The sequence below is a fragment of the Accipiter gentilis genome, chromosome 1 (genome assembly GCF_929443795.1).
Source record: "Accipiter gentilis chromosome 1, bAccGen1.1, whole genome shotgun sequence".
Lineage (NCBI taxonomy): Eukaryota > Metazoa > Chordata > Aves > Accipitriformes > Accipitridae > Astur > Astur gentilis.
In genome coordinates this window covers 1,628,356-1,656,086 of record NC_064880.1, presented here as the reverse complement: position 1 = coordinate 1,656,086, position 27,731 = coordinate 1,628,356, and the positions used below count along the sequence as shown (strand labels likewise).

The 27,731-nt window shown below is 40.9% G+C and overlaps 1 protein-coding gene across 3 annotated transcripts in view; it reads left to right on the top strand.

The window, feature by feature from the left end:
- PRDM16 (PR/SET domain 16) overlaps positions 1 to 27,731 on the top strand; it is a 344,138-nt gene that overhangs the window by 115,798 nt on the left and 200,609 nt on the right. For all 3 annotated transcript variants that reach the window (XM_049804650.1, XM_049804640.1, XM_049804632.1), the window contains exon 2: positions 11,922 to 12,271. In XM_049804650.1, the coding sequence (XP_049660607.1) occupies positions 11,922 to 12,271 (350 nt within the window). The remainder of the gene's footprint in view (positions 1 to 11,921; positions 12,272 to 27,731) is intronic.

Genomic DNA, 27,731 nt, shown 5'->3' with positions numbered 1-27,731 from the left:
ATGGAGTAATTTGGGATGATAGGCTAGGACACTCAAATACAGCTGTAACTGTGAGAGTTTCCCATTGCGAGAGAAGTGCACATAGCTTGCTCTTTTCTGAAATTTTGCACAGGAGATGTGTTAAAACTTGCGTCTCCTTTGGACTTAATTTCAATGGCACGTATAAATAAAAATTTCCATGAGTAGTCCTGCAAATGCGAGTGTTTTGGGATGGCATAATTTGCACGGGTTTGTCAGAACAGGTGTTAATTGCCACAAAGTGATGGTACAGAGTTACAGTGAGCTTGGCAGTCAGATTTTTGAGCAGCTGGGTCTGTCAGGACTGTGTTACCTGACCAGTCACTTCCAGGATCCTTTTTTACAAAATCAGCATCTTCCTGCTTCTTGAGCATTCCTGAAATACTATGCTTCGTAGTATGTAAATAAAATATACTTACAGTCTTTTAAGGGTAAATACAGGCCAACAAACGAAGAGAGCTGGAGTTTGGATGTGCGCTAGAGCTGGGTAAGAAGGGTTTATTATGGTGTCAGCTCAGATGTGACTCTGTATTCAAATGACATGAGGTCAGCAGAATCTGAATCTGAAATTTATATGCACACCTATTCAGTGGAATTTAGCTGGTTGGTTTGTCGGTTGGAGCAAAGCCAGTAACTTGTGACTTAGCCTATTGCAACTGTGCCACTGTTCCGTCCTGAGCAGGGAATACGAAATATCAGATCTTCACCTAGAACCATTTTGATTGTTCCTGGTTCCTTTTAGTTGTAGCATTTTGGGTCCTTTCAGATAATAAGGCCAGGGAGCCTGTGAAAACCTATGGATGTGTTCTAAAGAAGAAACAGGCTTACTTCACTGAGAAGTATATCTAATGTGCTTTATGTATTAGTATCATCTGTTATTCAAGGCCCAAGATTTTGGGGTGGGGTGGAATCAGAGATAAACGAAGGGAAGAAAAATATTATTTCAAGCTGGCTATGTTCCACATCTACGGAGGAAAAAGTAGACAAAATTACAGCAAGTTTTAGCAGAAGTGCCCGTTAAAGTAAAAAATTAAATAGAGGATTGTATTAGCGGTATAATTTCTCAAAGGTCAAAACAGATCGTGTGGCGCTCCTTTGGCACAGTGGCATGTTGGCAAACCCACTTCCCATTCGTGACCACTTCCCTCCCTGTGCATTTAGTGCCTGAGTCTTTTTTCAACTGTAAAACTTGTGAAGATGAAGGGTTTTCATGGATGAATGGAAGAGAAAAAAGATGTTTCTAAAGGTTCCTTGAAAGCAGAATTTACTTTTCCTCCTGTGACAGTTAGAGTTCTATGGAAAACCTTCCAGAGCATCGCTCCATAGTCCGAGAACCATGCAGAGCACTCGCCCCCACGTGCCTACAGGAGGTGGCTCTTCGGCAGTTTCTGTTTTGGTTGCTGAATGTGTTGCTTTCTGACCAGCATCCACTAGCAAATGCTGTAGACGCTTACCAGTACAGCTTAGGTGGAGGAGAAAGGTTCTTGCAATGAATGGAAGGAAGAAATTATGCGACAGGCTCAAGAGTCTTAAGTAACTTATTCTTTATTGTCCTTTCTTTGCAGCCATTACCATTAAATGAATATTGTCTGTGGATGGAGGAAAAGCCTTCTTTGTATGGCCGTGAAGCATTTAATGCTTCAGTCCCATCCTTAATACAAGAGGAGTAATTCTTGTCACCGCCGTTTTGGCACTAATTTGCATCCTTTCTGGCAGAAGGAAACCCAAATATTTTAGACTAGCTTCCAGAGATGGTCTCGCACTGCATTTTAGGTCTTTGGCTTACGTATGCAGACTCTTTGAAGTGTTACTAATACCAGCCATTCTTTTCTTTAGTCTGCGTGTTCAGGGAAACGTGCCTTTGTAGGTGAACTGTCTTGCCAACAGTTGGTTACCTTTGCCACTAGAGCAGCTGGGAAACCATTCCTAGATGAACTGAGTAATGGAGTCTTATTGAGGATTGTGTGGGGCAGCTTGACTTTTTCTATTTTGATGCTGCTGTTTGCGAAGCATGCTGCAGAAGACCTGCATCCTAAAGAACGTGAGCCGTGTGAGATGAGATGCCAGTTCTGGGTGCTGTGAAGTGCTTGAAATTTGTGGAAATCGGGCGTTGTAACCAAGGCCAGGCAGAATCAGTCCAAGTAGGGACTAGGTTTCTGATATTTCTATTGTATTTCAGCTGTGGCCATCAGGTGGCAATCTGATCACTGAGATCATTCACTGTTCTGAAGTCCCTGTTTGGGTGGGTGCTGTTTGGTGCTTTCAAGTGTCCTTCGTGATTTATAGATGTGTCTTCTGAGTTTTGGTCGCTGCCTGGCTGTCAGCTTTCTGTCCTGTTCAGGACAGAGTGAGAGCGGGCAGCGAGGCTCATGCAGAATTCCGAATGGAGTAAGGCGGGTTATAGGATAGGAACTTGTTATAATTTGCCTGAAATAAATTATAGATGGGCAGCACAATATTCAGAGGTAATGAACCCTGTCAGTTGTTGGCAGTAGTTAAGCGCATACTTGCTTAATGTAAGTATTTGCACTCTTGGCTGAATTAGGCTGTAATGTTGATGATTTGTTCCAGCTCTGCTGGTCTACAAATCAGTCATAAAAATGACTTTATTTTTGCTGATGAAACATACTAAGTGTACAGCAAATAGAGGCAGAATCCTGTCACCCCAGAGTTAAAAATGTAGGCGGTCTTGTTTTCTGGAGGTGTGAAATAGCCCGTGCCTTATTTCAAACGTAGCACTATATCTGGAATTTTTTTGTTTGATTGTTTTGTTTTCTTCCCTGGGGAATGTCTCGGAAGGAAGATCCATACAGTGCAGGAACCCTCGTATGTTCCGCAGAGTTGTAAAGGTGGTGGCGACATCCCTCTTTGGGTTGGAAAAGATGTTTGAGGTTGCTCACTGCTCTTCCTCCGGAGTCAGAAAAATGGGAGTGAATCCTGGGGAAGTCCTGGCGTAGTGGCTATTTTTCTGATGATACCTTTTATGCTATAATAGCCCAATAACAAACAGTTCTAGACAACGCTACGGTTTTAATACCTGTATGCGTTCTAAACTTACAGCTAGGAATGAGTTGCAAACTTTGAATAATGAACTAAAAAAACCTTTCAACACCCAATTAATCCCTAAGGAAAAAGAGTCTGTCGATCTTTCACTGTGTTGTTTCAGTCTTAGGTAGGAAGTCGCAATTCTGCATGCATATTTGTATTTTCTACACTTTTGCTCAAATTCTTTTCTTGGGCCTGAGATTCCAGGTTAGCTTCTGAGGCAAAGTATGAGTTCTGTGCGTGCCTGTAATTCTCCTCCTTGTTGTTTAGAAAATAAAACCACCGTTTTTTTACCCATACGTTGTGTTAATACAGACCAATTTGACAAGAGCATCCTCTGACCTGGCAGCATTGTGGACTTCAGCCCGCTGTTATTTTATGCACAAGTAAAAATGAGGTGTTTTCGGTGAACATGCCGTTCTGGAGCTGTCTGCCAAATTTGAGCTTGGAAAGTCACCCTGTGTCAGCCAACAGCACAATGCTGTGGAGTATGACAAAAGTGTTACGGCCTCAGTCCTGTGTTCTCTTTGCTCTTGATATTCCCATTGCTCTCGATGGGAGTTCTGAGTGCCGAAGGAATGTAGGATCAGGCCCAGTTTTATATTTATTTCAAGGTCAGTGAAATTCAAGGCAGATTGTGCTTAACTGATCAGACATCGGTTGCCCAGTACAAATTCATTCCTGGTGTGCTCTGTAAGTGTCCCCAGTGAAGGAGCTGGAGATGCTCTTTTGCAATGTTCGTGTGCGTAGAAGATGCTTAGTCGTTTCAGATAAGTAGGATTTCCTTAGCGGAAAACTATATGTTATATGATAGTCATATTAATAAAGGTATTAAAAAGAGAAATACAAAACCTACAAAAACCCCACCCGGAATCTAACACATTGTCTCTTCTGCCACCATTTCCTTTAACATCGGACTTTCTTTTTCTTTCATTACAGCTGCTAAATAGATTATTCATGAGGTCTCTCACCAATACTAAAGCATCACTCTCATTGTTGCAAGAACCTCATCGGTGTCACACAGATTTTAAGCCTATGCCCATATCTGATTATCTGTGGAAACAACCTTTCAATGGGTCTTTTTATTGAGTAATTTTGCTAGTGAGCTTTGAAGGACTAATTTTAGTTTCATGACAATAACAATAAGGTCAAGTTGTATTTCTGTACTGCTTTTCACATAACCAGACATTCCAGAGCATTGAAGTACTTGCCGTTAGAAGAGGGGCAGATGTAGGACAGCATGGTTGTCATCAGTGAATGGCCACATCCCACATACAGCTCTCAAATAGCAGCCAGATGATTTGTGATGAAACTCAGTAGAAATGAAGATTGTTCCTAAACAGCAAGATGTTCTCTGCCTTTTTTTTTTTTTTTTTTTTTTTAAACCGGTTGTGTTACATCTAGAGTAATGCCGAGAGGAGCGCTGAGGCCGATGAACAGTACAATATGCAGGGAGGGCAATCTAGAAGATTCTGCAGTGCAATGATTATAGGCCTGTGAGCAATGTGATTACCAGAAATTAAGGAGGCTTAATCAGTACTGAAGAAGTAGTGCGAGTAGATGGACTTGTCGCAGATGCTTCAGCTCTCATCAGAACTAAACCCCAGCTGCTGAATTTGCCTAAAATCCCTGGAATAAACATGACCCGTGGAGAAGATGTGCTAGCACATCTGTATGTTTTAGTGAAATCTACCCAATATCTCTGGAAGCTCTTTCACAGCAGGACTTCCCACTTGAGAGCCAGGCTCAGGAGCCACGCTGCCGGGGGTTTTGCCCCGGTGATGTTTTCTGGACGAGGCAGGTACAGCCGGTGGGAAGGGCAGACACGGAGCCATGCCGTGCAAATGCCCGCTGCCTCCTGCGGCTCCGGGGCAGATACAGGGTAGGTGCCCGTTCTGACCGAAGGGCTCTGCTTGGCAGCGGACAAAAGGAGTGACAGGTTACAGGAACACCTCTGATTTTTCTCCCGATGGCCCTGGCTGTTAATACTGTGTAAAAGCTGTTGATCTAAATATTAGATTGGGGTGACAAACCCAATGTGCATACATAGACCTGTTTGGTGATTCTGCTCGCACAGATGCTCTGTCGTGCCAGAACTATCGTGACCTGAAAATGTTCTGTTTAGTTGTCATTTCATGCCTGTTGCCAGACCCTGATAACTGATTTTAGCAACTGAAAAGGCAGAAGGAAAAGATTACCTGTGTTTCATGATTTCTCTTGAAATACGAGGTCAGTCAGATGTGGGTTCAACTTCAGAGTAAACTAAAATTTAATCAGAACTGCCCTGTTTGTCCCATAGAAGAAATTAAATTAACAGTGCTCAGTAGCGAGGTGTCTTTATACTTTACTTGTATCGCTTGAAAATTTTCACAGGTCGTGCTCCAATAAACCTAGTTTTGCTTTTCAACTCAGTTGGAATTCCTGTTTCTTAAGTGCAAAAGAGGCTAATCATAGAGTAGAAAATAATTTGACTTGCTAATACTAGGAGAGAAAACATTTACAGCAACCACAAGTATTTTCAGGATTATGGAGTATATCATACTTATGAAAGCTTGTTTCTGGTGACATGTTTGAGTAAGGAGGGTTGCACTTTTTAGCAGAGGAAACATTTGTAAGCTGTAGCAGACAGTTCTCTGTATTTCTCAAAAGCTGCAGCAAAAAAATGTTGGCAAAGGAATCAAAATCTTCTTCGGTAAAGTCTGCCACCAGGTTTCTTAGGCATGAACTCAGGAAAATCTTTATTAGGCATTAAAAAAAAAAAAAAAATAGAGGAGGAGATGTGTCTTTCACACAGAAGGTGTATTCTGAGGATATAGAAGAGATGTAGTATGTATACCTTAAGTCGAGCCGTGCTTTTTCAGCTATTCTTCCCTGATGGTTTCTGTTTGGCAGCAAGAACTGTCTTCCATGCTGCAGTGAAAACTGTAATTTTTGTTGGGTGCTGTTCCCCCCCCCCGATTACATCAGAGGTCAGTCATTAATATGCACTGTGGGAGTCCCTCTCATTTCTGCATGGTCCACAATGAGGCGGTTGTTGGACTTGTTATCATAGTGGAAACTACTGTGCAATGAAAGCACAGTCATGCTGCCTCATGTTTAATTGAGAGATGGCAAATCTGTTCCCAAAATACTTCAACTACTTGTATTGTATGACAAATGTGTTTTTCTTTCCCCCCTCATCTGTTTCCCTCCCCCCCCCCCCCCCTTTTTTTTCCTTTTTGGATGAAAAAAAAAAAAAAAAAAAGCTCCGTTTTCATTACATATGAATGTTGTAGCTTAGCTATTGACTCCTCTTGGAAAAATCCCCAAACATTATTACCCTCTAAGTCTACCGTTTTCACTTTTAAGCTTCCTATCTCTTATGTATTTCAGGCTCCCTGAGACTTGTCCTGCCCCCCTTCTCCCCCCCCCCCCCCCTTTTTTTTTTCCTTTCTCTTTAGCATGTTCAGAACTGGTTGTGTAACTTTCTTCTCAAGCTTATTTCGTGTTTATACTGATGTTTGGCATCATCAGAGGTGTGTTCTTGCAGGACCTGGGCAGCAGAGATGCCTTTACACCTCTAGATGGTGAGACAGGCCACATCCGGAGAATGACCCTTGAATACTATATATTTCTGTTAGTATGGGAGAGTCAAAAGGCCTGGTTCTCCGCTTATTTACCCCGAATCTTTACCTACCTCAGCTCTGTTGACTCTTCATAGTAAGGGTTCATGTTACGAAATGCTGGGGCTTACTGAAAGATGCTGCCAGATCATCACCACTTGTTTGATGGGAGTGCTTGAGAATTAGTTTGGGTATCGCTCATTTTTTTTGATCAGGAGCAGTTGTTCAGTCCCTGCGTAACTTTCTGATCGGTGGAAATTACTTAACATTAAATTAATGAATTAGACCATCTCTATACCAGTTTTATTCCTATCGGGTAGAATTTCCAGAATCAGAACTGGAAAGCTCAGCTGAATTTTTGATCAGTGCTGGTCACCTGCCTAAAGCTTGCCTTTCTCCAAGTCAATCTATTCATCCATCTCGGTTGCTTGCCACTTCTTTTGCACGATTCCCTCTATTAAATCTGATTCCGCATTTGACTGTGCCTCTTTTAGAGGTTCTGCTCTGAGACTTCCCTGTTAGAATAATATTTTGGTGCATAAGTAAGCACTGTTTGCAATTCCTTGAGGTGCTTTCCCTTTCAACAGATAGGGTGTCTTTTGTTTAGGGTTGAAAAAGTTGCGTACTAACAAACATCCCTTTTTGCTCCGTGAACTACAGAGTTGGAAGGAAATAATAATCCACTCTGAGTTTCAGTTAATGGCTGAAATTGTGTGCTGCAAAGCTGATGCACTAGCTGATGGGAATACTTTTATTTTTGTTAATTCAGGTTTAATTTGTGATTAATAGCTATGGATTTATTATGGTATAGCTACGACTAACTTTAACTGTAATTTCATGCGAACCATTTTTGCTTTACACAATGAATCATAATTTTCTTACTGAGTGGTATTTTAGAATATTACTTTTTACATTTTACCCAACTTTCTGTTAAAACTACAGTTTTCTTGCCAGCTAAACCGCCTATATTTGGAAGTAATACCAATTCTGCTTCAGTTTGATATGAGGCACGTGAATATCATTAGTTCATCACATTCAATTCAAATAAGGTATTTTAATATGCTAACAAGTACTCCAATTAATGTGGCAAAACTTGGAAGACACATAGTAATTACTTTTTGGTTTCCTAGTAGCCTTCAGGGAAGATGTCTGAAACTTACTTGCTTCTTAATCTCAAACCATTAGAGTGAAAAAGCTCATTTTTAGTTAGAGGGACATTTCATTAATGGTATTTGTGCACTGGAAAGTTGGAACTAAATATATGTGTGTATCATGTTTCAGATATAGGAAATAGAAGAGTCCGATTCTGATAACTCTATGTTTAAATGGTTTATGATGCCTGAATAACTGTTCGCTTAAGTACAGCGTATGTTGTTAAAGTATTTATGCTTTGTATGATAAAAGATTGTAAAATCTGTAAAAGGCCCTGTTTAGCACTAACAATCCGAAGAGGTAAATGCATCCCAAAGATTAAGTCTGTTGTCTTCAGTGGAGCTCCTTTGGAAAATTTCTCTCTGGATTTAGCGCTCACTTGGATGATCCTGGAATCCTCTAGCCAGTTCTAATATAGATAGTTCAAAAAAGTTGTTGAAAAACCACAGATGGTTCAGTCAGGAGTCTTTCAAGGGTTGAAAACACACATTTCAGTGAAAGATATTCTATCCTATGTAGCTCATTCAAGAGGTTAAGAGGTGACATCCTCAAAAATTGAAAAGGGAGAGATGTTGAATGCGGAAGGTAAAAAGGAGGCAGACCGCTTGCCAGGGAGAGAGGAGACAAAGGGGCTTATAATTCCCCCATTAGCACTTGCTGTGGAACTGTGTGCTTTGTGGGTGTGGGGAGGGGGGTGCTGTACAAGCCCTTTAACAGTAATCACTGCTGGGCAAAAGGGTGGTAGTGCAGTGGAGCTGTGTACCAAGGCTTTTTGGCCACTGCTGGAAAATCTTGAAGTGTGTGTGGGGGGTTTCAGCCTAAAAGATAAACTGTGTACCGCCTCTTGATCTCGAAGATGGAAATAATTCAGAGGAGCCCTGCGGTCTAAGTAATGCCGGAGGTCATACGGAATTAGCACAAATCCTCTTTGCTGTCCTTAAAATCTATCGATGACATACCTAGTTGCAAATCTGTTGGTTTGTTGACGATCCATCTCTGCATCGCTGCTGCGTAGGAGCTGTCTAGTGCAGCAGACCAGCTTGGCTCAGGAAATGGGTCCTCAAGGTTTTCTAGTCGGAATGCAGATGCTGCAGTGGATAAGAGAAACTAGCGACGTGGGTTTTGGTTTTGGTTTTAAGACAGCAGCTTGCATGTTGTTTTCTGTTCACCCCTGAATTGCTTCTTTTGGCTGCCCAAAGAATATTTCAGAATGATTGCTATAATTATAAACCTATAACATCAAACCTTAAAAACCCAAAGAATTTCAAGATTTCGTAAACGGAAATAATGTAGCATTGTGTAGCGTACTTTTGGAGGCTTAAAAAGAACTCAAGTTCTTGACTTTCCAGCAAGCTAGGAGAGAGTGATTGGAAACACTTCTGTTATAACTGAAGCCTGGTCAGCAGTGACTGTAGGCCTGCGTTTGGATTGCAAACTATGGCAATGCTTCTCCAAATTACAGTGCTCTGGGTTTGTCCACTTACCGGGGGGGCTGGTGGGGGGGGCGGGGAATAAATCTCATCTATTCATAGTTAATATAGGCGTTTGTGAGGTTGGAAGTTCTGGTGAAGGTACTTTTTCAGGCAGCAATCTTGCAGACTTCTTTCCTTTCTGTTCTACCTCTGGAGCGAGGAGGAGAATGTTTTCCTCATGAAGGTGATCGGCTAAGACCCGGGGTTCATTTTCCAGCTCTGTTAGCAACCTGTTTATTCTCTCTATAGCTATGTGTCTCACCTGTAAGACTCTACAAAGCATTTCCCCTTCTATCTCCTTGTAAATTCTTTGAAGGAGGAGCTCTCTTCTAAGCAGGGCTGGTTTATCAGGCTGACTAGGAGCTTTCAGCACTAGTATCACAAGAACTGCATGTCATAAGAATAAGTATATTCCAAACACAAGTACATCAGAATGTGGTTTGACTGTCGGAATCTCACTGTGTACTAGTCCAAGGGAAAGTTGGTCAAAAGCCAGAGTTTTCTGTCTTTGGGGAATTTTTTTAAAAATAATAATATTTTTTTTAAAAAATATTGTAATTTTGCAATTACAAGATAAATTTAAAAATTTTGGGTGGTCAGGAAAATGAAGGAGGAAAGAGGACAATTAATTTTGAAATGATTGGAGTGTTTGGTTCTGAAAATAGAAAAATGAAATGTATTCTTGGGTTCTGAGATCTGACGTCCGCTCAGCTATGATTCCCTGCATTTACTGGCCCTGTGACAGAGGGGGGAGAGTCAAAACGAAGCTCCAGCTGTGTTGTCCAGGCTCCTCATGTGGAAATGTGGCCAAGTCTCTGTTAGAACTGCAAGTCTGGTGGACTTGTAGAATCCCATCTGTACAGAAGAAGATAGCTGGAGGAAGCCCTAAGAGTCCTTACAGAAAAGGCTACCTTGGAAGATTGGCCTCTTTGGTTGATCCATCAGTGAATTTGGAGGAAACGTGGCAGTTTCTTAGCAGAACTGCACCCAGCAAGCAGAATCCTGCCGTGAAATCACTGAAATGCGTGTCTGAATGAAGCATTTTGGATTCAGCAGACTATCATTTTCCGGTTAAAAGTATTTTTCTGAAAACTTCTTAGTCAACTCCTGTGCTCACAGACTTTTTTTCTTATTTAGTTTTCTTTCAGTGCATTCTGGTAAACATGTCTCAGATTATTTGGTTTTGGCAAGTGATGGAAGAGGAAGGGATGTTTGAAGAATGTTTTTAGATTGTACAAGCCAATATCAAACCAGAAAATGGATGCATGTTGTTACAAGTTTAATAATGGAATTGACTTGTAATTCTCTGAAGTGTAATAATTTGTTGCTGGAAAATGAAGCTTAAAAATCCTTGCAGGATTAAGGGTATTTACTTTGTGTGTGTGTATGTGTGTGTTGTTTGTTTTCCCCAAACACACACATATGCACGCTCCCTTCCTATCCTCCAGACTAATTTGATTCCCAGTCTTTTGTAGGCACTGAGCTCAGCAGTGCTGTAATTATGCTGAAGATGCTAAGCATGAAAGATTTGACGTGGTATTTCTAGCTAGGTGCATTTATCAATTCTGGCTAGTAATGTTAACTCCTCCTACTTAAAATTTTGCCTATATTCTACATACATCCTGTTCAAATCTTCTTATGTGGGTTTTTTGTGCCTTTTTTTTTTTCCTACTACCTTATACAATTGAAGAAATTGAGGCATAGGAAAACCAGCTGCCGTTCTGCTGATGCTTTTGTGGAATCATTGTTTTAAAAAAGGAAAAAAGAAATAGCGATTTGCCTCTGAAACTCTTACGTCCCGAATAGTATGAAATTAAATAAGCATTTTAGGCTCATGTTTTTAAGTGCTTGGGTTTCTTTTTAAAGGATAATGTTATAATACTACTTGGGCTAATCTGTTTCTGTCTAGCTTATGAGATGTGTACAGCTTTTCCCTAGCTTTCTCTTTGACCATTGTAGCAGTATTGCAAACCAGATCCCCGTCCTGTGGAGTTCAGTGAACCAACACCTCTACTGTGCTTGAGAGTGTAGCTTAAAATGCTTGCTGTTTAAGCAAGTAGGACATGTTAGTCTTAAAGTAGCATTGCAGACTAGCGATGCTTTTGTTCCACCTGAAAAGGTACGTTGCTGAGATGTAGCTGGAAGGTCACATCAGCCATGGCTTCTGTCGTGTGCCGCACTGAACCCAAGAAACCCCAGTACTAGGCAAACAGTTCTTGCCAAACTTAAGTCAGATTTTACCTTAATTTCTTTCTTTATTTCCTCTACAAAATACACAGCCAGTTAAACCAATAAATGGTTACGGGGAACCTCGAACACCTCTCCTGTGTTTTCTTCCCTCTTTCGGTTATTGAGTGACAACCGCTACAGTAACCCTGATCCAGTATAAGATGACAGGCCTGCCAGTAGCTTTCATCTCATCCTTCAATAGCACTGAATATTGTGCAAACAGTATGAATATTCTTACCTCAGTTCTACCTGAGTGCTGTAGGTGAGGATTATCTTTTTTTTCTGCCATTACCTCTATCCTTAAAGCATGCGAACTAGGCTTTATGAAACTGTCCCAAGAAGAGATTAAGTTATGTTCACGTGAGTATTTCAGTGTGTTTTGTTCTGCTGTTTCCCCTTTTAGGTGACAGCGAGATTGTAAATAATATGTACGAGACCGACCCTGATCTCCTTGCTGGCGAAAGTGCAGAGGAGGAAACAGAGGACAGTATTATGTCCCCCATTCCTGTCGGACCTCCATCACCCTTTCCCACCAGTGAGGACTTCACTCCCAAGGAGGGCTCACCTTATGAAGCTCCCGTCTACATTCCTGATGACATTCCAATCCCACCAGATTTTGAACTCAGAGAATCTTCGATTCCAGGGGCAGGGCTAGGGATTTGGGCCAAAAAGAAGATTGAAGTTGGGGAAAGATATGGACCCTATATGACAGTACAAAGGAGCACATTAAAGGAAACAAACTTTGGATGGGAGGTAAGCCTGTTGAATGTGATAATCACATTCGTTTGTCTTCTGTGCAAACTGTTCATACAGCTAGACTGAGTCCTGACTGGCCTGGGGACAGAAGTGGTGACTTTGCTAATGCCGTATTTCCCTGCGTTGTTTTGCATCCCCGATTACATGCAGTATTTAAAAAGCAGCAGAAATCCTTTTTAAGATAGCTTCTTGGGCTACAAATATTCCTCTAGCATCATTTTAGAAGGCTGGTTTTAAATGATGTTGGGTCACTTCTTAAAGTGCTTGTCATTTTCAAATTGTGTTCAGAACTTGTCGCAATGGGAGAAATATGATTAGTCGCATCATGTTTTGTAGTTGGGTGTGTTACCTTTGACTTCCAGTCCATGTTAGCTGTGCAGGCGTTATTAACTGGGCATAGAAAAATAGCATGTACCCATTAACACCCTAGATGTTCTTGAGTTCTTGTTCTGCGGCAAAGATAAAGAAATGTGAAAGTCATTTTTCCCTAAGAGCTAAACAAAAAACAATCTGGAATAGGAAAAACAGCACTATCCCAGAACTCCTATCTTTCTCCCTGCTTTTCTGGGATTGTCCCAGAAATCATCTTAGTCTCTTCCTGCTCCTATATTCTTGATTTGAAAATACCTACACCCCTAAGAATTATCATAAATTATACTAGATTCTGTGAACAGTGAAATGTAGCCTAGGATTTATGCTCTGTGTCCACAGTCCTATCCCAGTGCATCCAGTGTCCATGATATAGTATATAATTGCTTCTCTGTTGTAGCCCTAATGTCCACCCCGGCACTACAATACCCTTGCTGCGCATCGGATCTGCTGTCTTTTGTCTTGACGAAGAGGCTGCATCTGGGGCAGCTGGTTCAGGGAGATTTGGCTGGCTAGGACTCTCACATGGCATTTGATAGGCTAGCCCTGTCCCTCAAAATACGTGGAAGCTGAATTTTACCTCCCTTTTCCCCCGCGTGAAGCAATAACTTGGCCTGTTTTCTCCATCAGCCACTAACTGATGTGAAGCTGTGTTTTAAAAGCTGTTGGAGTACAGAGGTGGGAAATAACTAAGGGATAATACAGTAAGACTTACCAAGGGGGCAAGCCAACAGTGCAATCACAGAAGCCCTATTTTCTTAGAAAATGAGGTAAAAAAGGCCAAACTTAAGCATTAACATTTTAAATTGTGTCTGATTATGTTTACACTCGTGATTGTGAAGTCTGAAAAATCAGTGAAAAGTTAGATTGTTTGAAGCCCAAAGAAGTATGTCCAGATGTTTTTGTTTACTTTTTTAATGTGTCCGAAGTGCAGGAAAAAGCAAAAAACCACTTGCTGTAAAACCAAAACTCAACCGTGTTTTGTTGTTCTGCAGTAGGAGATGTCTGAAGAGCTAAAATTGGAGTTCGGTTGCATGACTGAGTAGAGAGTTTCCCTTTCTCTGTCTCCTAATGCAGAGAAGGAAGGGAAATTCAGCTGAGAGTTTTGATTGTTTAGTATTACTGTATTAGGTTCAAAACACAGGTTTTTTTGGGGGAGGGTGGGGGAATCGCTGTTAATATACTGGAAATGCTTGTCTGTTTCAGGGAAGCTATAGGTATGAGGCAGCTTGAGATTACCTAACGTACTGATCGCTTTAAGTTGTCTCTGAAACTAAGCACAATTTTCCTTTAGGAATATGCAATATTGATTATTTGTAGGCTGCAATGTGGAACTGGCTCCTACAGAAAGGTGAATAATTTTTTTCTGAACATAGTAGTTATAGGTGGCATTTGTTTGGTTGGTTTTTTTTAAATTAGTGGGGTTTTTTGGAACAAAGTGCTATCCTCCATGGCTGCTGGAAGTCAGATCAAATTTGAGTAACGCCAGTCTTTTTTTCTATGACCTTGGCAAACCTTTGTCCTTGTGTTTTATATTTCTGATAAAAGTTTGTATTTACATTCATGTTTTTAAGAAACGTTCCCTATATCCATTCTGCACTGAATACCAGGCCTGATAAAAGCCCTATCTGTTAACTTCAGTCTACGTTGACTTTGCGATACTGTTTATTTTTGTAGTGTAATTGAACAAACCTTCTTTCTCTGGGGTACTTCTCACATTTTAGCGGCATTCTTTTGTTCTCTGGTTTGGCAGGTGCGTTTCATACCTGAAAGGAAGGACTATTTGTTCTCCATCAGATATCCTCAAACACTGTCTTAGACCCACCCTGACACTATCTCTTTTGACTTTGCTTGTACTTGCAGATAATTCTTGAAGTTTTCCACTTCCCAGTATGTTTAAAGGCAGTTCAGAAACCCGTTTTTAGTCACTCGGTATCTTCATCATTTCACTTGGGAACAACATACAGGAATACCTTCATGTGCTAAATGGGAATTCATGTAATAAATACTACCGTTTGTTGGTTTCTGAGCAGTTTCCTTTGAGTGCAAGGTTGGAAAAGCCTTAAAGAGGTATCCTAGGCTGCTTTACTTGATGACACTTGTGCTAGGAAATTGTAACTTGGGATATGTTTCCATCCTCTGTTAATAAAATTGAACAGGTAGACAATTGGCAGCAAGAGGAAAAAAAAGAAAAGGGGAGGAGTTTTTTGTTGCCTAGACTTCTGCCTCTGTACGTTGTTTCTTACACTAGTGATGAATCTAACAAGTGTAGTTTTTGTACTGTACCATAAGAAGTGTTCCTTATGCAGTTTGACATTATTTTTTGACAGTACTTCTCTGTAACTTGCAGTTTTGACTTGCGGTGACTTGAAAGTCGAATGCTGTTGTAAGACTTCTTACACGTAACTCCTTACTGCTGGCTAATTGAGATATTACAATTGTACTTGACTTGCCTATTCTATTAGTTATATTAGTATTTTTACTTCAGGAAAGCTATCTGTTCTTCACACCCAGCCTTCTTCTCTATTCATATTTCTCAGTTCATTTCCTATCGTTTATACTCTTGATAATGCTACTTCTGTGGACACGCCACCCCACCTGCTCAAATCCTGAAAACCTAGACTTTTTTGTTTGGTTTTAGTAGTCATCACTTCCTTAATTTTAATAGTGTTTCTGCCTTTTGCACAAAAAGATCTTGCCCTTCATCACAGGAAACTCATTGTCAGACTTTGACTGAACTAAGAGTGCCACTAAAAGTGATAATATCTAAGAGTGCTTTACACCACATGTTGCTAATGAATGCCCACTTCAAAATCTCAGTTTTGCTAGAAACTCTTTTATGTTGTTGTGTAGGACGCTTCTTTGTGCTTAAAAATGCATACCTGGCTTCTGAACATGGCCACTATGCAAATTTCTTCACATCTTTGGACTTGTGCCCCTCCGTAATGGGCCCCCATCGCTGTAGGTAGCATAAAGGATGAACCAGTGCTGGAGGATGTCGGAGTGGACTGTTTATGTGTAGGTGCATAGGAAGGCATTTTTTTATTGCTTTTCTGTGGATGTTTTTAGTTAAAGCTCAAGCATGCTAATTCAGCATGTTAAAATACAATACAAATTTAAAAATGCTCCAGTTTGAACTTCACAATTAAGATCTGTTTCTTTCAATTTCTGTAATTAAAAAAATCCATTTTAGCGGGGCTAGAAAATGTGCTATTAAAGGCTTTGATTTGAACACGGATCTCTCTCTTATATCCAAGGCATGAACACTGCAGAAATGGCTTTCTCTTTTCAAACTTCAGTAAGACCAGATCTGTGAAAATTAAAATGAGACAAAACAGTTAACTGTGTTTCTTCAAAGTCTTCAAAAAACATGGGCTCCTGTTTGGAGGTAGGGGCCAGCTCTTTCTTCATCTAAACTGTTTGATCCAGACCTGGCTCTGATGTAAAACATCTAGCTCCAGGAGGTAGAAGAAGAATGCTATTTGCTGAAACTTTCAGCTTTACTCATTATTTCCCCTAACAGCCTAAAACATCATAGGGAATACAGAACGCCGTGTCTTACTTGCCATATCTTGAAAAAAAGATATGTAATTTTTGTTATTATAGATGTTTTTCCTTTTAGCCAGGCAGGAGGGACTGGGTTAAGACTGGGTGAATACATGTCCTACTTTATCTGCCGCAAGTCTTTACTATCTTGTTTCTTTATATGTTTTTCCTCCAACATTTGCTTTGTGGAATGTTTTTTTAAAAATATTCTTTAAATTAAGCCACACCTATTATTCAAGGGATTTTTTTAACATGGGATGGCAGTGAGTGATTCATGCTCATTTCATAAAAATAAATGAGATATGTTGGCCTTCTGGCCCCCACCCCCTCACAGAGATGATTCAGTAAGTGCTTGTATAGGATGGTGTGCTGTGTGTTTTCCCTCTGTGCCTCATTCCCTGACACTACTGTGCTGATCGTGTTTATCTACCTTTTTTTTCCTTAAAAGGCACCACCCAAACTAAAAGCCTTGTGATTATTTAGTGTGACGTGATTGCATTTCTGCTCTGCTCTCCTGATCCTATTACTTCCTTGCCTGCTGACACAGAACATACCATTCAGAGTACCCCAAATAAATCACAGCATGTTTTCACTTTATTGCCTCTGGGACCTAAAAAAAAAAAAAAAAAAAATCGCGTAATGATTTTGATCACTTTGTTGAGTAAATAATGATATTTATCATAGCACTGTTTATTTTGCTCATTGAGAGAAGAATGGGAATCACATCCTGGAGGGACATTTAGCAACTGAATTCTAGGGAATTTGGAAGCAATCAGATATGCTTTTAGCTCAGTTTGCTTCACAGGGTAAATAACATTAATAAGAGATAGTTATTAGTTCCCTTGTTTTAATTTAGATTTTAAGAGATTATTTGCTGAAACACAAGAGACTTCTCTTACTTCTCTAAACTGTAAGAGGCAGGCTTCTTCTTTACATGTAAAAAATAAGTGCTTTCATTTAATACTTCAGGGTGAAGATAGAAGCTGTCCCATGAAAGACAAATAACTGTGGAAAAAATAAGAGCCGGCAGCTAAGGATGCAGCAGGCATTCTTGGCTTCACATCTGTGCCAGTGGAAAACTGCTGGTTTTTGAACATGCATTATAGTGTCAGTGATTCATAGCAGTTCAACCTCCCTGTTCCCAGAAAATAGACTATTTGAATTTTGGTGTGGGGGTCTTTTTTGTTTATTTTGTTTGTTTGTTTTTTAGAAACGCTCGTAAGTGCCAAGGAAAATTTACTTCACATGACTGGCCTGGATTGCTGAGAGGAAGATTGTGTTGTATTTCCTTGAGTCTTGAAAATATTAAAATAGGAAGGAGACTCCAAGCGTTTTTCTAACTGTGATGCTTTTGTCATGCTTCCCAGTTAAAAGAACATACAGCCCAAATTCCCTCATTTCACTTTAAAAGCTGATATAGTTTGTTAAAGCAGCATGTTCTTGTCTGTCCTGTTTCTTAACAAAAGATGCTAAAAGAAGTACGAGTCCTTTAAACGAGCAGAGAAATCCCAAAACGTGTTTGCACTCATCTCTTGCTAACGTTCTTTCAACTTTTAGACTGAAAGGATGTGATGACATTTCCTTGTAGTTTTTCTTCATGTGTCTTCTGATTCATTCATTTTCTCTGGCCTCTGCCTTTCCCTTTGGCTTGAGAATAATGTTACTATAACAGCTTCTATCGCTCAGGGAAAAAGAGCTTATGAATTGCTGTTTTCAAAACCACATCTAATGCTCTTGCAGGGAATGAGGAGTCTTGGAAATTGCTGAAGAATGGTGTACATGGCCATTCCCTAGATGGAGCGTGTTACCTATGCCGAAGACATTTCCCATGCAAGGTTGCTTCACAATTCCTCAGAGTTTTGTTTGGCTAGAATAATTCTGAAAAAGAAAGAATCTATGGGTTCATAAGGTAAACAGAATGTAAAAGCACTCTGGGACTTCCCAGATATGCCCTTAGCTACTAGTAGTTGCTAACAGGCATCCAGAATTAGAACATATATATACGTGCATTATAAAACTGCAGATAAACTTTTGCTTTAGACTGAAACCTGGCACTTAAGTGAAAAAAAAAAAAAAAAAAAAAAAATCTCAAGGAGGAGGAAAGAACTTACCAAACTCTAAATATTCTAAATACTGTGCCATTTTTTGGCCAATAAAGTTGCTGAACTTTGTATGTGCTAGATACTGTCCCCCTTCCAGAGAGCAACTGTGGTGAAAACATCAACACTTTAGTTTTCTCCACAGTTATATGGCCTTTGTTCTGGTGTTAGGAGACCATCATGAGGAAGGGGAAGAGTCAGCTTCCAGGTGCTGTCAATTGTTAGACTGTTTCCTATGCCTGGTATTAAAAACATGCCAATAGGCACGTTACTGGCTTTTGATGCAGAAAAAAGAAGCGACAAAGAAAAAGCGGGGAGGGGTGCAGGGGAACTGCTTATTGTATCAAAGGCAAAATCCCATTCTCTACAACTAAATCTACTGGGGGGGTAATTTATTAATATCAATCCTGCATGAAAAATGAAAAATGCACCTTATGACATCCAAGTGAAGTGGCTGAAATTTGTACCGTTTTTTGATATTTCACCAAATGCTTCAATGTCAGGGTTAAAAGAGTAAGTCTTTTTTAGGCCCAAGAATGCCAAGATATCTTGCTCTATCTTAGGCACTTCTCTAAAACATGGGTATATAAGGAATTAAGGAAAAAAAAGAAGAGACAGGGGAAGGGAATGACTAAGAATACCTCCTGATATTTCTCTTTTATTTCCATAAGGGGTAATAACTCATGAGCAATCCGGCAGAGGGCACTTTCTTTAAATAGAACATTCTGATTCACAAGCAGAAAAAGGAAATAAATATTTTCTTTTCGTCTTCGAGAGACATCCATGAATACCAGCTTCTGAAACAGTATTTTATCATGCACACTTAAAAAAAAAAAAAAAAAAAAAAAAAGAAAAAAAGGAGGAAAAGAAAATCCCACGAAAAGCTCAGTGGTGACCACAGGGTTTGAAAAATAGCTCTTTTAGTTGTCACAAGCCTTGCAGAATACAGGGCACTACTTCTTCCTCTGGAATGTTAACCTACCTAGAAATCCAACCTTTATTTTGTCCACTCCCAGAAAAGCCTGGCTGATGGAACGCTGGAACACAGTAGGCTTTTGTAAAGGAAGTGATCAATAAGTTAGAGTTAAACCATAAATATACATGGGACTTTAAAGGAGGCATCACTCTGTGGACTCTTTCAGTTGCAATTTCAGAAGGTGGAAGCAATGCAAAATAACTTGCTTTGCAGTTCTTGGGCTTCTTCTACATGGTAATCAGGGACGTGTGTGCTGTTTGAGAAGACAGTCTTTGTGCCGCTTACTAGCAGGTGATGTACACGTGATAGTATGGCATCGAGGGATCCAGGGTAAGCTGGCAATACGGGAACATACCCAAGTTCTCTAGGGAATTTGGGGACTGGCTGCCGAGGTCAGAGCCGCTGCACCTTTCCTACTTACAGGTATGCTACTCGCACCTCACTTGTGCTGTCCCTTGCTGTGCGAGGGAGCCTGGCCAGCTGAATGGTTTAGGTGTTCCCCCAGTTATTTTCCGGGGTCCTTTTTCTGTGTAGCTTCTCCCTAGCCCCTGAGTTCCAGTAACCTTGTGCTAAGACATTAGAGAAAGTCATTACTCAGCTTTGAGTCAAGGCTTAAATACTTAAAGCTGTGTTTAGGCTTTAAAGGTTTGTGACATTAGCAAACCTTTCAGTGAACCTCACTGAAGTTCCTGCTTAACCGTGAAGTCTGAAGGTTTAAAATTCAATTTCTTTACCTCACGCTGTATGATACAAGAAGTAACAACAGTGAATTTTCCAGAGTAAAATGTTTTGTTAATTACTTGTAGAGAAAGGGGGAATGACATTCTCTGCATAATTTGGCACAGTCCTCCTCTTCCTATAGCAAACACGGAGCAGCACCGCGGAATTGGAGAACTGCTAAATGTAGCAACTCTTAATTTTGTGGGACTTAGCACTTCACACATTTTGGCCTTTTGATTGCTTCTTATTTGGCTCTGGAAATGCAAGGGAGTTATGTTGTCGTATATAGAGGCGAAAATAAAAAGTTGGGTCTGTCGCTCTTTCTGAAGCAGTGGGACATAGGCGGGTCTTTGTTCTTTACTTGTTAACATATTTAATTATTCATCCTTTCCTCTTTTTGTGCTTTTCATCACAGCAGAGCACTGGGACCTGTACGAAATGAGACAGTCCTTGTAATGAAAGTCTACAGCTCTGAAAAACATGGGTAAAGCTGTTTATCCGAGGAAGGTGTGAAGCTAAGTTTGAGTCACATTTAGAAACATGAAGGGAAGAAGCATGTCTGCAGGAGGAGGTCTAGTGGTCAGGCAAGGTGGCGAATTGGCCAGTCGGAGCGGAAGGAGCATTTCCATGCATAGGGGTGTCTTTGGAAGTTTTATTACCAATCGTGTGCTTTTTTTCTCAAGTTGTGACTAAGGGCAGCCCCTCTGCGAAGCGTCTGTATGAAATACCTACCTGGACTCGTTTCTGCGTCTCTCTTCATTTCATGGTTCTCTCTGAAAGCAAACAGATAACAAGATCATCCGAGGCACAGGCCTGAGTGGAAGCTGGTTAGCGTAATTGGGTTCCAGACTGGTAACAGTATGCTGAGACCATTTAATGTGTTTGCATTGATCAGAGACATGCACATTCAAGTGGGATGTGTAAATAAAGGAGAGGCATCTCTCTCGCGAGGAAAGCCAATCTGTGTACACATCAGGAAGCACAGACTAGAGAGCGGTTCGTCAGAACTTGCCGTCATTTACTCTCTCTGCCCCGGAAAGGCACAAAATGTACTTTAAAAAAATGAAAGTGCTTTTCGCCAAAGAGTATTCTCACCCAGATGTCCCGCTCGTGCGTGCTCTTCAGTGGGGCTTATCGAGGCTGCTCTGGGCAACGTGTTGCTAGTGAAGTCGATCTCCAGTGTGTTCGGGAAGCGATGTAATGTATCGTGAAGGGTGCAGTAGTTCAGAAGCCCTCGTCTTTAAGAACCAGCTTTGTGTTTAATGTATTTCATAACCTTTCCGGTATAGAAAGCGCAGCGTTCAGCCCACTCGTGCCTGCCTTTGTACTGAGGCAGTTTGTTCAGCACACAGAAGTGGGTATTTTCTTCCTTTTGATCTGATTAGCGAGCAGTAGGTTTCTTCACTTTCAGATAATGCCCGGGCAAGTCATTGCTTTAATTGTACATCTTATTGTGTCATCCCTGTTCAATCATGTTCAAAAATACCTACATTTCACCCTTGTCCCCCACCTCCCTTTTCCCATTTAGATCTCACTGAAGTCCATTCTACCTTATCAGCACAGTAATTTCATGAGCAGAGCTAGGATTTCTGCCGTTTAGGCCCCGGCCATTGTCTGTCGCAGCTGCAGTCAAGATAAACCCTCACCCAGAACAAAGTTGGAATGACCTTTTACAAGCAGAATCTGCCTTGTTTCCCTCCAGACTAATTTATCAGCCTTCATTTCAGCCTAGTCTCTCAGCAGAGGCCTGAAAGAACATTACAGAGAGCATGAATGAACAGGGGGATTAAGATGCTTGGCTAGTCCCTCTTTTTCATCAGACACCTTCTGGATTTACTGAGATGTAAGCTGTAAATGACCGTAAGTGGTGAACTGCCTTAAACTTGGAGTAAGGGAAAGGGAAGGGGGGGGGGGGGGGGTGCGGAATCACCAAAGCCAAATGTTTGGAAAAGAAGAGTGATGTGGGGAACTGGATAAACCTCCTGTCTTGAAGTCAGAAAGTGGTAGGTCTGAGCCGTAACCGAGTTCCCCCGGCTCTGCTGGCTGTCACACGGAGGGCTCCGTGGTGGTAGGCCAGGCTGTCCCCGGGAGGTGCAGGGAGGGGGTACAGGCGACGGGCGAAACTGCCGCACGGCGAGACAGGCTCCAGCGTTTTCAGAACTGTTAACGAGGGGTTCTTGCAAACTTAAATCCAATTTATTGATGGAAAGCAAGTTTTAAAAACTGGATTACGTGCGTGTGTGCTAAAAGTATTTTTGTGCAGCAGACCAGCACAGATTTTATCGGGAGCATGATTTTAATGCTGCAAGAGATGAAGTTTTTTTGAAGTGAACTTGACAAGTGTCAAAGAGCCCGAGATGAAATAAAAGATTCACTTTTAGCTGACAACAGCCGTAGTCCCAAGGGCTTGCTGTGAGGAGGGGAATAAATATTTGTCTCTTGAGGGAGGGGAGAGTTGTCAACCGTAGTTTGGGTGAATATCCTTTCTGTACAACACAGGCAGCTGTTGTAAGCTTTAGCGGAATTGGATAATTCCCCCCCTAATACTGTAAGACATCAGATATCTTTTTAGTGCTTGTACCTTTTAGCTTTCTTCATCTTTTATGTAATAAAAGAAAGGGTTGTTTAACAACTTTGAAACATTACTGTTAAATCACAAGCTGCTCAGTTGAGGTGTGGGGGGGAAATCCTTGTCTCTAAAACTTGAATCATTGTGGTGGATTACTTTAATTGGGTTGACTTGAAAGCTTTTGCGAGGGAAGAATTAAATACAGCTCCAGTGACTTAGCCTTTGATATCGGTCGTGGTGGTTATTACTAGCGCGGTATTATTGGATGCGTATCTTCTACCATCGGTCAAGGAACACGGCCGAAGCACAAAGGCGGGCTGGGAACCTGCCCGGCGGTGCTTCCTCCTGACCGAGGCGTGCAGTAATGCCGATGTACGTGCGGAATGGGACCGGTGGGTCCAGCCAGGTAGCAGGATTGTCCACATATGAAAATTCAATGCGAGCAGATTTTGCAGCTTCAGTAGATTATTTGAACTTTCAGTATATTTGAAGGTTTTGGAATATTTCAACTTTCGGTGAAAGAGAGGGAAGAGACAAAGGATGGAATCGCGGTTGTGGGGGGAGTGTGGAAGCATTCAAGTGAGCAGCAGGGCAAAAACATACTAAAGAACCAGCTTGTGAAATTCATATTGCAGCGTCAAGCGATGGCAAACATCAGCCACAAGATGTTTAGAAACTGAATGCAGATAAAAGACCAATGTTTTGAAATTATTTTAAGGTTGTGAGGAGTTTAGCCTATTCACTGAACAAGCCTGGCATTTTGGCTATGAGAACTTCCTATCTTCCTGTGACCGTATATACCAACAAACCCTACCGCGATAATTGGTATTTTCCTTTCTGAGCAATAAAAGCCCTCGAAATGCAGTGGCTGGTGATTATAACAGAAACATCTAGACTTTTCTAAACCTTTGGAAGACTTCTGATTTAATTTAGATATTTGGATGAAAGTTCAGGCTGTGGTTTCTTTATATCTTCCTGTGTTGCTAACCCATATTTGTGCCCTCACAGTCTTTTAGCTAGTAATATGGAAGTCATAGGATTTTTAGAGTTGATGCAGTCTTTTTTGCTCTCAACAACGGTTGTGTTTAATCTCTTACCGAGAGGGCTTAACAATGCAAAAGTACTGCACTGTTATGAAGCTTGCACCTTGTTGTGTATTTACTTGTATTCAAACACAAGGTGTGTGCATCTCATCTCTTAAATACCAACTAATCCAAGTACTGATTTAGAGACACGTTCACTCTCAGAAGTTAAGTATCTTTTGCTATTTATAAGTGCTTATATCGTCTCCAAAATGAATTTCAGCAGTGTAGAAGGGAAATAAAAAGGCTGCCTTTCTGGAGAGTTGTTGAGGCAAAATGCAGATACTTAGTTTAAACAGGACAGATTATTTTTGGCTCTTGGCCAGTTTCCTGGGAAATGGACAGAAAGAAGCTTAATTTCTTCTAGTCCACTGCAGCTGTGCTTAGGTTTTAATAAGCATACAAGCTTGATTAAAAAAAAAAAAAAAAAAAAAGCCAGGAAGTTCAGGTTCTTGTCGAGTTGTCTCTACTCTTTCGAGCAGAAATTGAATGTTATTGCTAAGTGGACTAGCAGTATTTTACAGACCTAACTTAAGCATCAAGGATGGTGCTGACTGAAATGTCAGTAACCCTGCAAAACGTAGTGAATGGCCAAAACCAACCACAGGTTAACTTCCATTTAGATAAATGTAAGGTCATGTAATTTAGTGGATCCAGGGAAGAATCATCGAAGCTGTGTCTGTGCAATGCTGAACTTCAAACTGGCAGGCAGAACGCAGGGAAGAGAGCTTGCAGTCTCTGCTGACAGATCTCTGAAATCAGTGTGCAGCGGCAGCCAAAAAAAGTCCCGAGTACGCTTGGCTTACCAGGAGGGATGTTGAGGAGAAGACAGAGGACATTGTTATGCTGCTCTGTAGACCTTGGTGTGCCTCTGTCTTGCAGCTCTGGTGTGAGGAGAGGTGGAGCAGAGCTGGAGAAAGAATAGGGGAGGGCAACTGAAATTTCCAAGAGGACTGAGCAACTGTTCTAGGAGGAAGAACTAGAAAATCTGGATTTGTTGAATTTGGAGAGGAGAAGGTGTAGAGCAGATGCTGTTGAAGTTTACAAAATCCTAAAATGCAGTGGATGAAGGGAATTTGGAATTGCTATCTCAGAAATAATGTAATACTTGTAGTAGGAGCATTTGATGGAGCTAGTAGAAAAAGTGTTTAAATTAAAGACAAACGGGTACTACTTTATGTAGTGAAAAGTGAATTCCAGAACACGCTACCTGTGGAGACAAATAGATCGGAAGGTTCAGAGAGGACCGGGATGGTGTGGATCCAGTCCATAAATGGATATAGCAGCAGGAGTAGGCAGGGATATTCTCTCTAATACCTCTTATACAATGGCTCTGGATACTGGAGGGCTACGAGGCAAATGCAGTGCAAATTGGCCAGGCTCACATGCGCTCCCTAAATACTGTCTCCAGCTTTCGTTGTCATCACTGATGTTGTCGTAAGGTCAGGCAAAGACCAGCCCTAAAAATATCCTTGAAGCTGTGCTTTGGGAGAAAGGGGCATTAAGGGGGGGAAAAAACCCCTACAACAACAAAAAAAACCCCAAAACAGAGAGAAATGAAATGTTTGTGGGTGATAAAAAAATGACATAAAGGGAGAAGTTGTGGGGTCAAGGGACTAAAACAGGGAACACACCAAATAGTGCCCCCAGGTAAGAGGGGGACATGCAGCCCCATTAAGGCTTCTGGGCTGGGCAGACCGTTGGTCTGCTCTGGGCGTTTCTTAAGACCTTACGAAGATGTAAGTCCTCCATTCCGTTCCCTGCTCTCTGGCAGTGCTGCACTTGCATTAGCGGTGCACCAGTATTCTATTGCAGATCTCATTTTCAACTCTGTATTATTTGTGTGGATTTTAGATCCAAGCCAACGTTCACAGTGTAAATTCTCATCTTGCCTGCAGTTTATTACAAGATTTTGTAGTAATCTGCTGGAAATTTCAGATTTAGAAATTTGAGCCAAAGTGACTTCTTTTCCTGTCTTTTCCTGTTTTTCAAAGTTGCTTCGTTTTGTAAAGGGCGGGTTTGTGTGCGAAATACATCAGTAAATGCATGTGTAAATTTACTGCTTACTATAAACTGTAATTGGCAAGAGTAGGACTATAGCAAATTCAGAACGCGAAAGATAAAATAATGATACTGTATCCTTTAATTTATTACCTGTATTATCCACACTCTAGGTTTTCCACTCTGTTCTCTCTCCTTCATGAGTTGTGTTTTCACTAGACTGGCATTTTCCTACTCTGATGAATTAACTGTCAATTGAAGTTAGTGAGATAAATCAAAACAAATGGACACGCTGCTCCATATTGACTTTCTCACTGCCTGATTCTGAAAACCACTTTCTGAGCACTGTGCTGCTATTATGCTCACTTGGTTCTAAGCAAATGTACAAGGAAGAAGGAATTGGGGGAGGTAGGTGTTTAATAGCCATCAATTACATTTTCACAATCTTTGTTTTATCTAGGATCTTGTCAACAATGAGATCTGTGCCATTTACCTAGAAAGAAGACACTTGGCATTGTGTCAGAAAATGAAATGTTAAATGGCTCTCAGGAAGCCTACACTGAAGTTTAGGTCTTTTAAAATGTGGTCTTAATCTACACTAGAAAAGAGTTTTGGGAATAACCACAACAGTTTAAGTAAAAAGGAGGGCACTTTTTTATTAGTGCGGGCTATGTGCAGACACTCACCATAATAGAGGAGAGACAAATCTCTAGTCTGAATCAAGTGAGGTTTATTAACATTTGCTGTGGGAATTTTCTGTATATAATTACTTAGTCGTTGGATGGGGGGACTTCAAGATGTTGAAGTCTTGGCTTTTATCCCACGATAGCAGAACTGTTTCTAGCCTGGTTTATTCTATTTGTGCAAGTAGATGAGTGATGATCAGGCACCCGGTAACTAGGATCATCTATGTCCCTGATTAGACAAAACAGTATACTAAAGTAATTGGTAAAATAGATCTGAAATAGGGACATGCTTAAGACTGTTATCTCTTGCAGACATGGTAAAACTTTCACAGTAAAGGAAATGTGGTTGCGTGGGTATAGGCGTTCATTTTATTGTCATCAAAGTTCTAATTGTATGATGGAAAAGTGATTGTTTTTAAATAATGAGAATAGAAAATCCATCTACGTGTCTTATGCAGTGCTACTGCAGGGCTGTGTAGATCAAATACCAGCCATACCTCTGGCTGACCTTAGTTACTCTGCATGGTTTCGGTAATAAGAACAAGCATATGCCTGTCATACAGCAAGTGTTGAAATTCTTTTGTTATTTGTTTACTTGTATCTTAAAGATCTGCGCCTTAATACTTGGCTTTGAAATGCATTCTAGATCAACCAGATTATTTTTTCATGGCTATCACCTGATCGTGTGTTATGTCTTCCTGTGTAACCAGCGCCACATTTAGCAAATAAATTTAACACCTTCTCACCTGGAAGAGATCTTATAAACTTTAATTCAAGAAGTAAAAGGTTAAAAAAAAAATGTACGTGCAGAGGAATGGATGGTGGAAAGGGGTAAAGCCTCTCAGCAGTAGGTTAATTGGAGAGTGGAATACCAGTGTAGATGGGAGCACATAGTTTCCTTGGACAATGTGCTAAAGAACTGGGAGCTGGGAAGGACCAGCTGGGATTGTTAGTGAATTAGCTGAAGTCAGAAACTGCTGAATGGAGCAAAGAAGTAAAGGGGAAATGAAGGTTAGGGTATAATTCAGTCTAAATTAGGTGGGCCATTCACAATGCATAAAAGGGCTCTGAGCTTCCTTTCTTGGGGAAAATGGGTAGGAAAGCTCACTTTTATTTGGATGCGTGTTGAGTGGTTGATTTTAAGAATGTGCATACCTAGAGCCTACTTTTTGGAAGTGCATTATCCCACATGAGTTTGGAGGAAGCATTGAAAATGCCATGAGCCTGAAAGACGACAGATTTAGTAAGAAAGACTCACAACCGTTATGCTGCAAAAGCATGTAATTTTAATCTCTTCTGAACTGAAACAAATTCTCTTCATTTATTCTATCTTTGCTTGCTTGTTATTAGTGATGAAAACTCTGTATCTGATCACCTCGGAATCCTGGGAGCTTGAAACCCACTCTGGC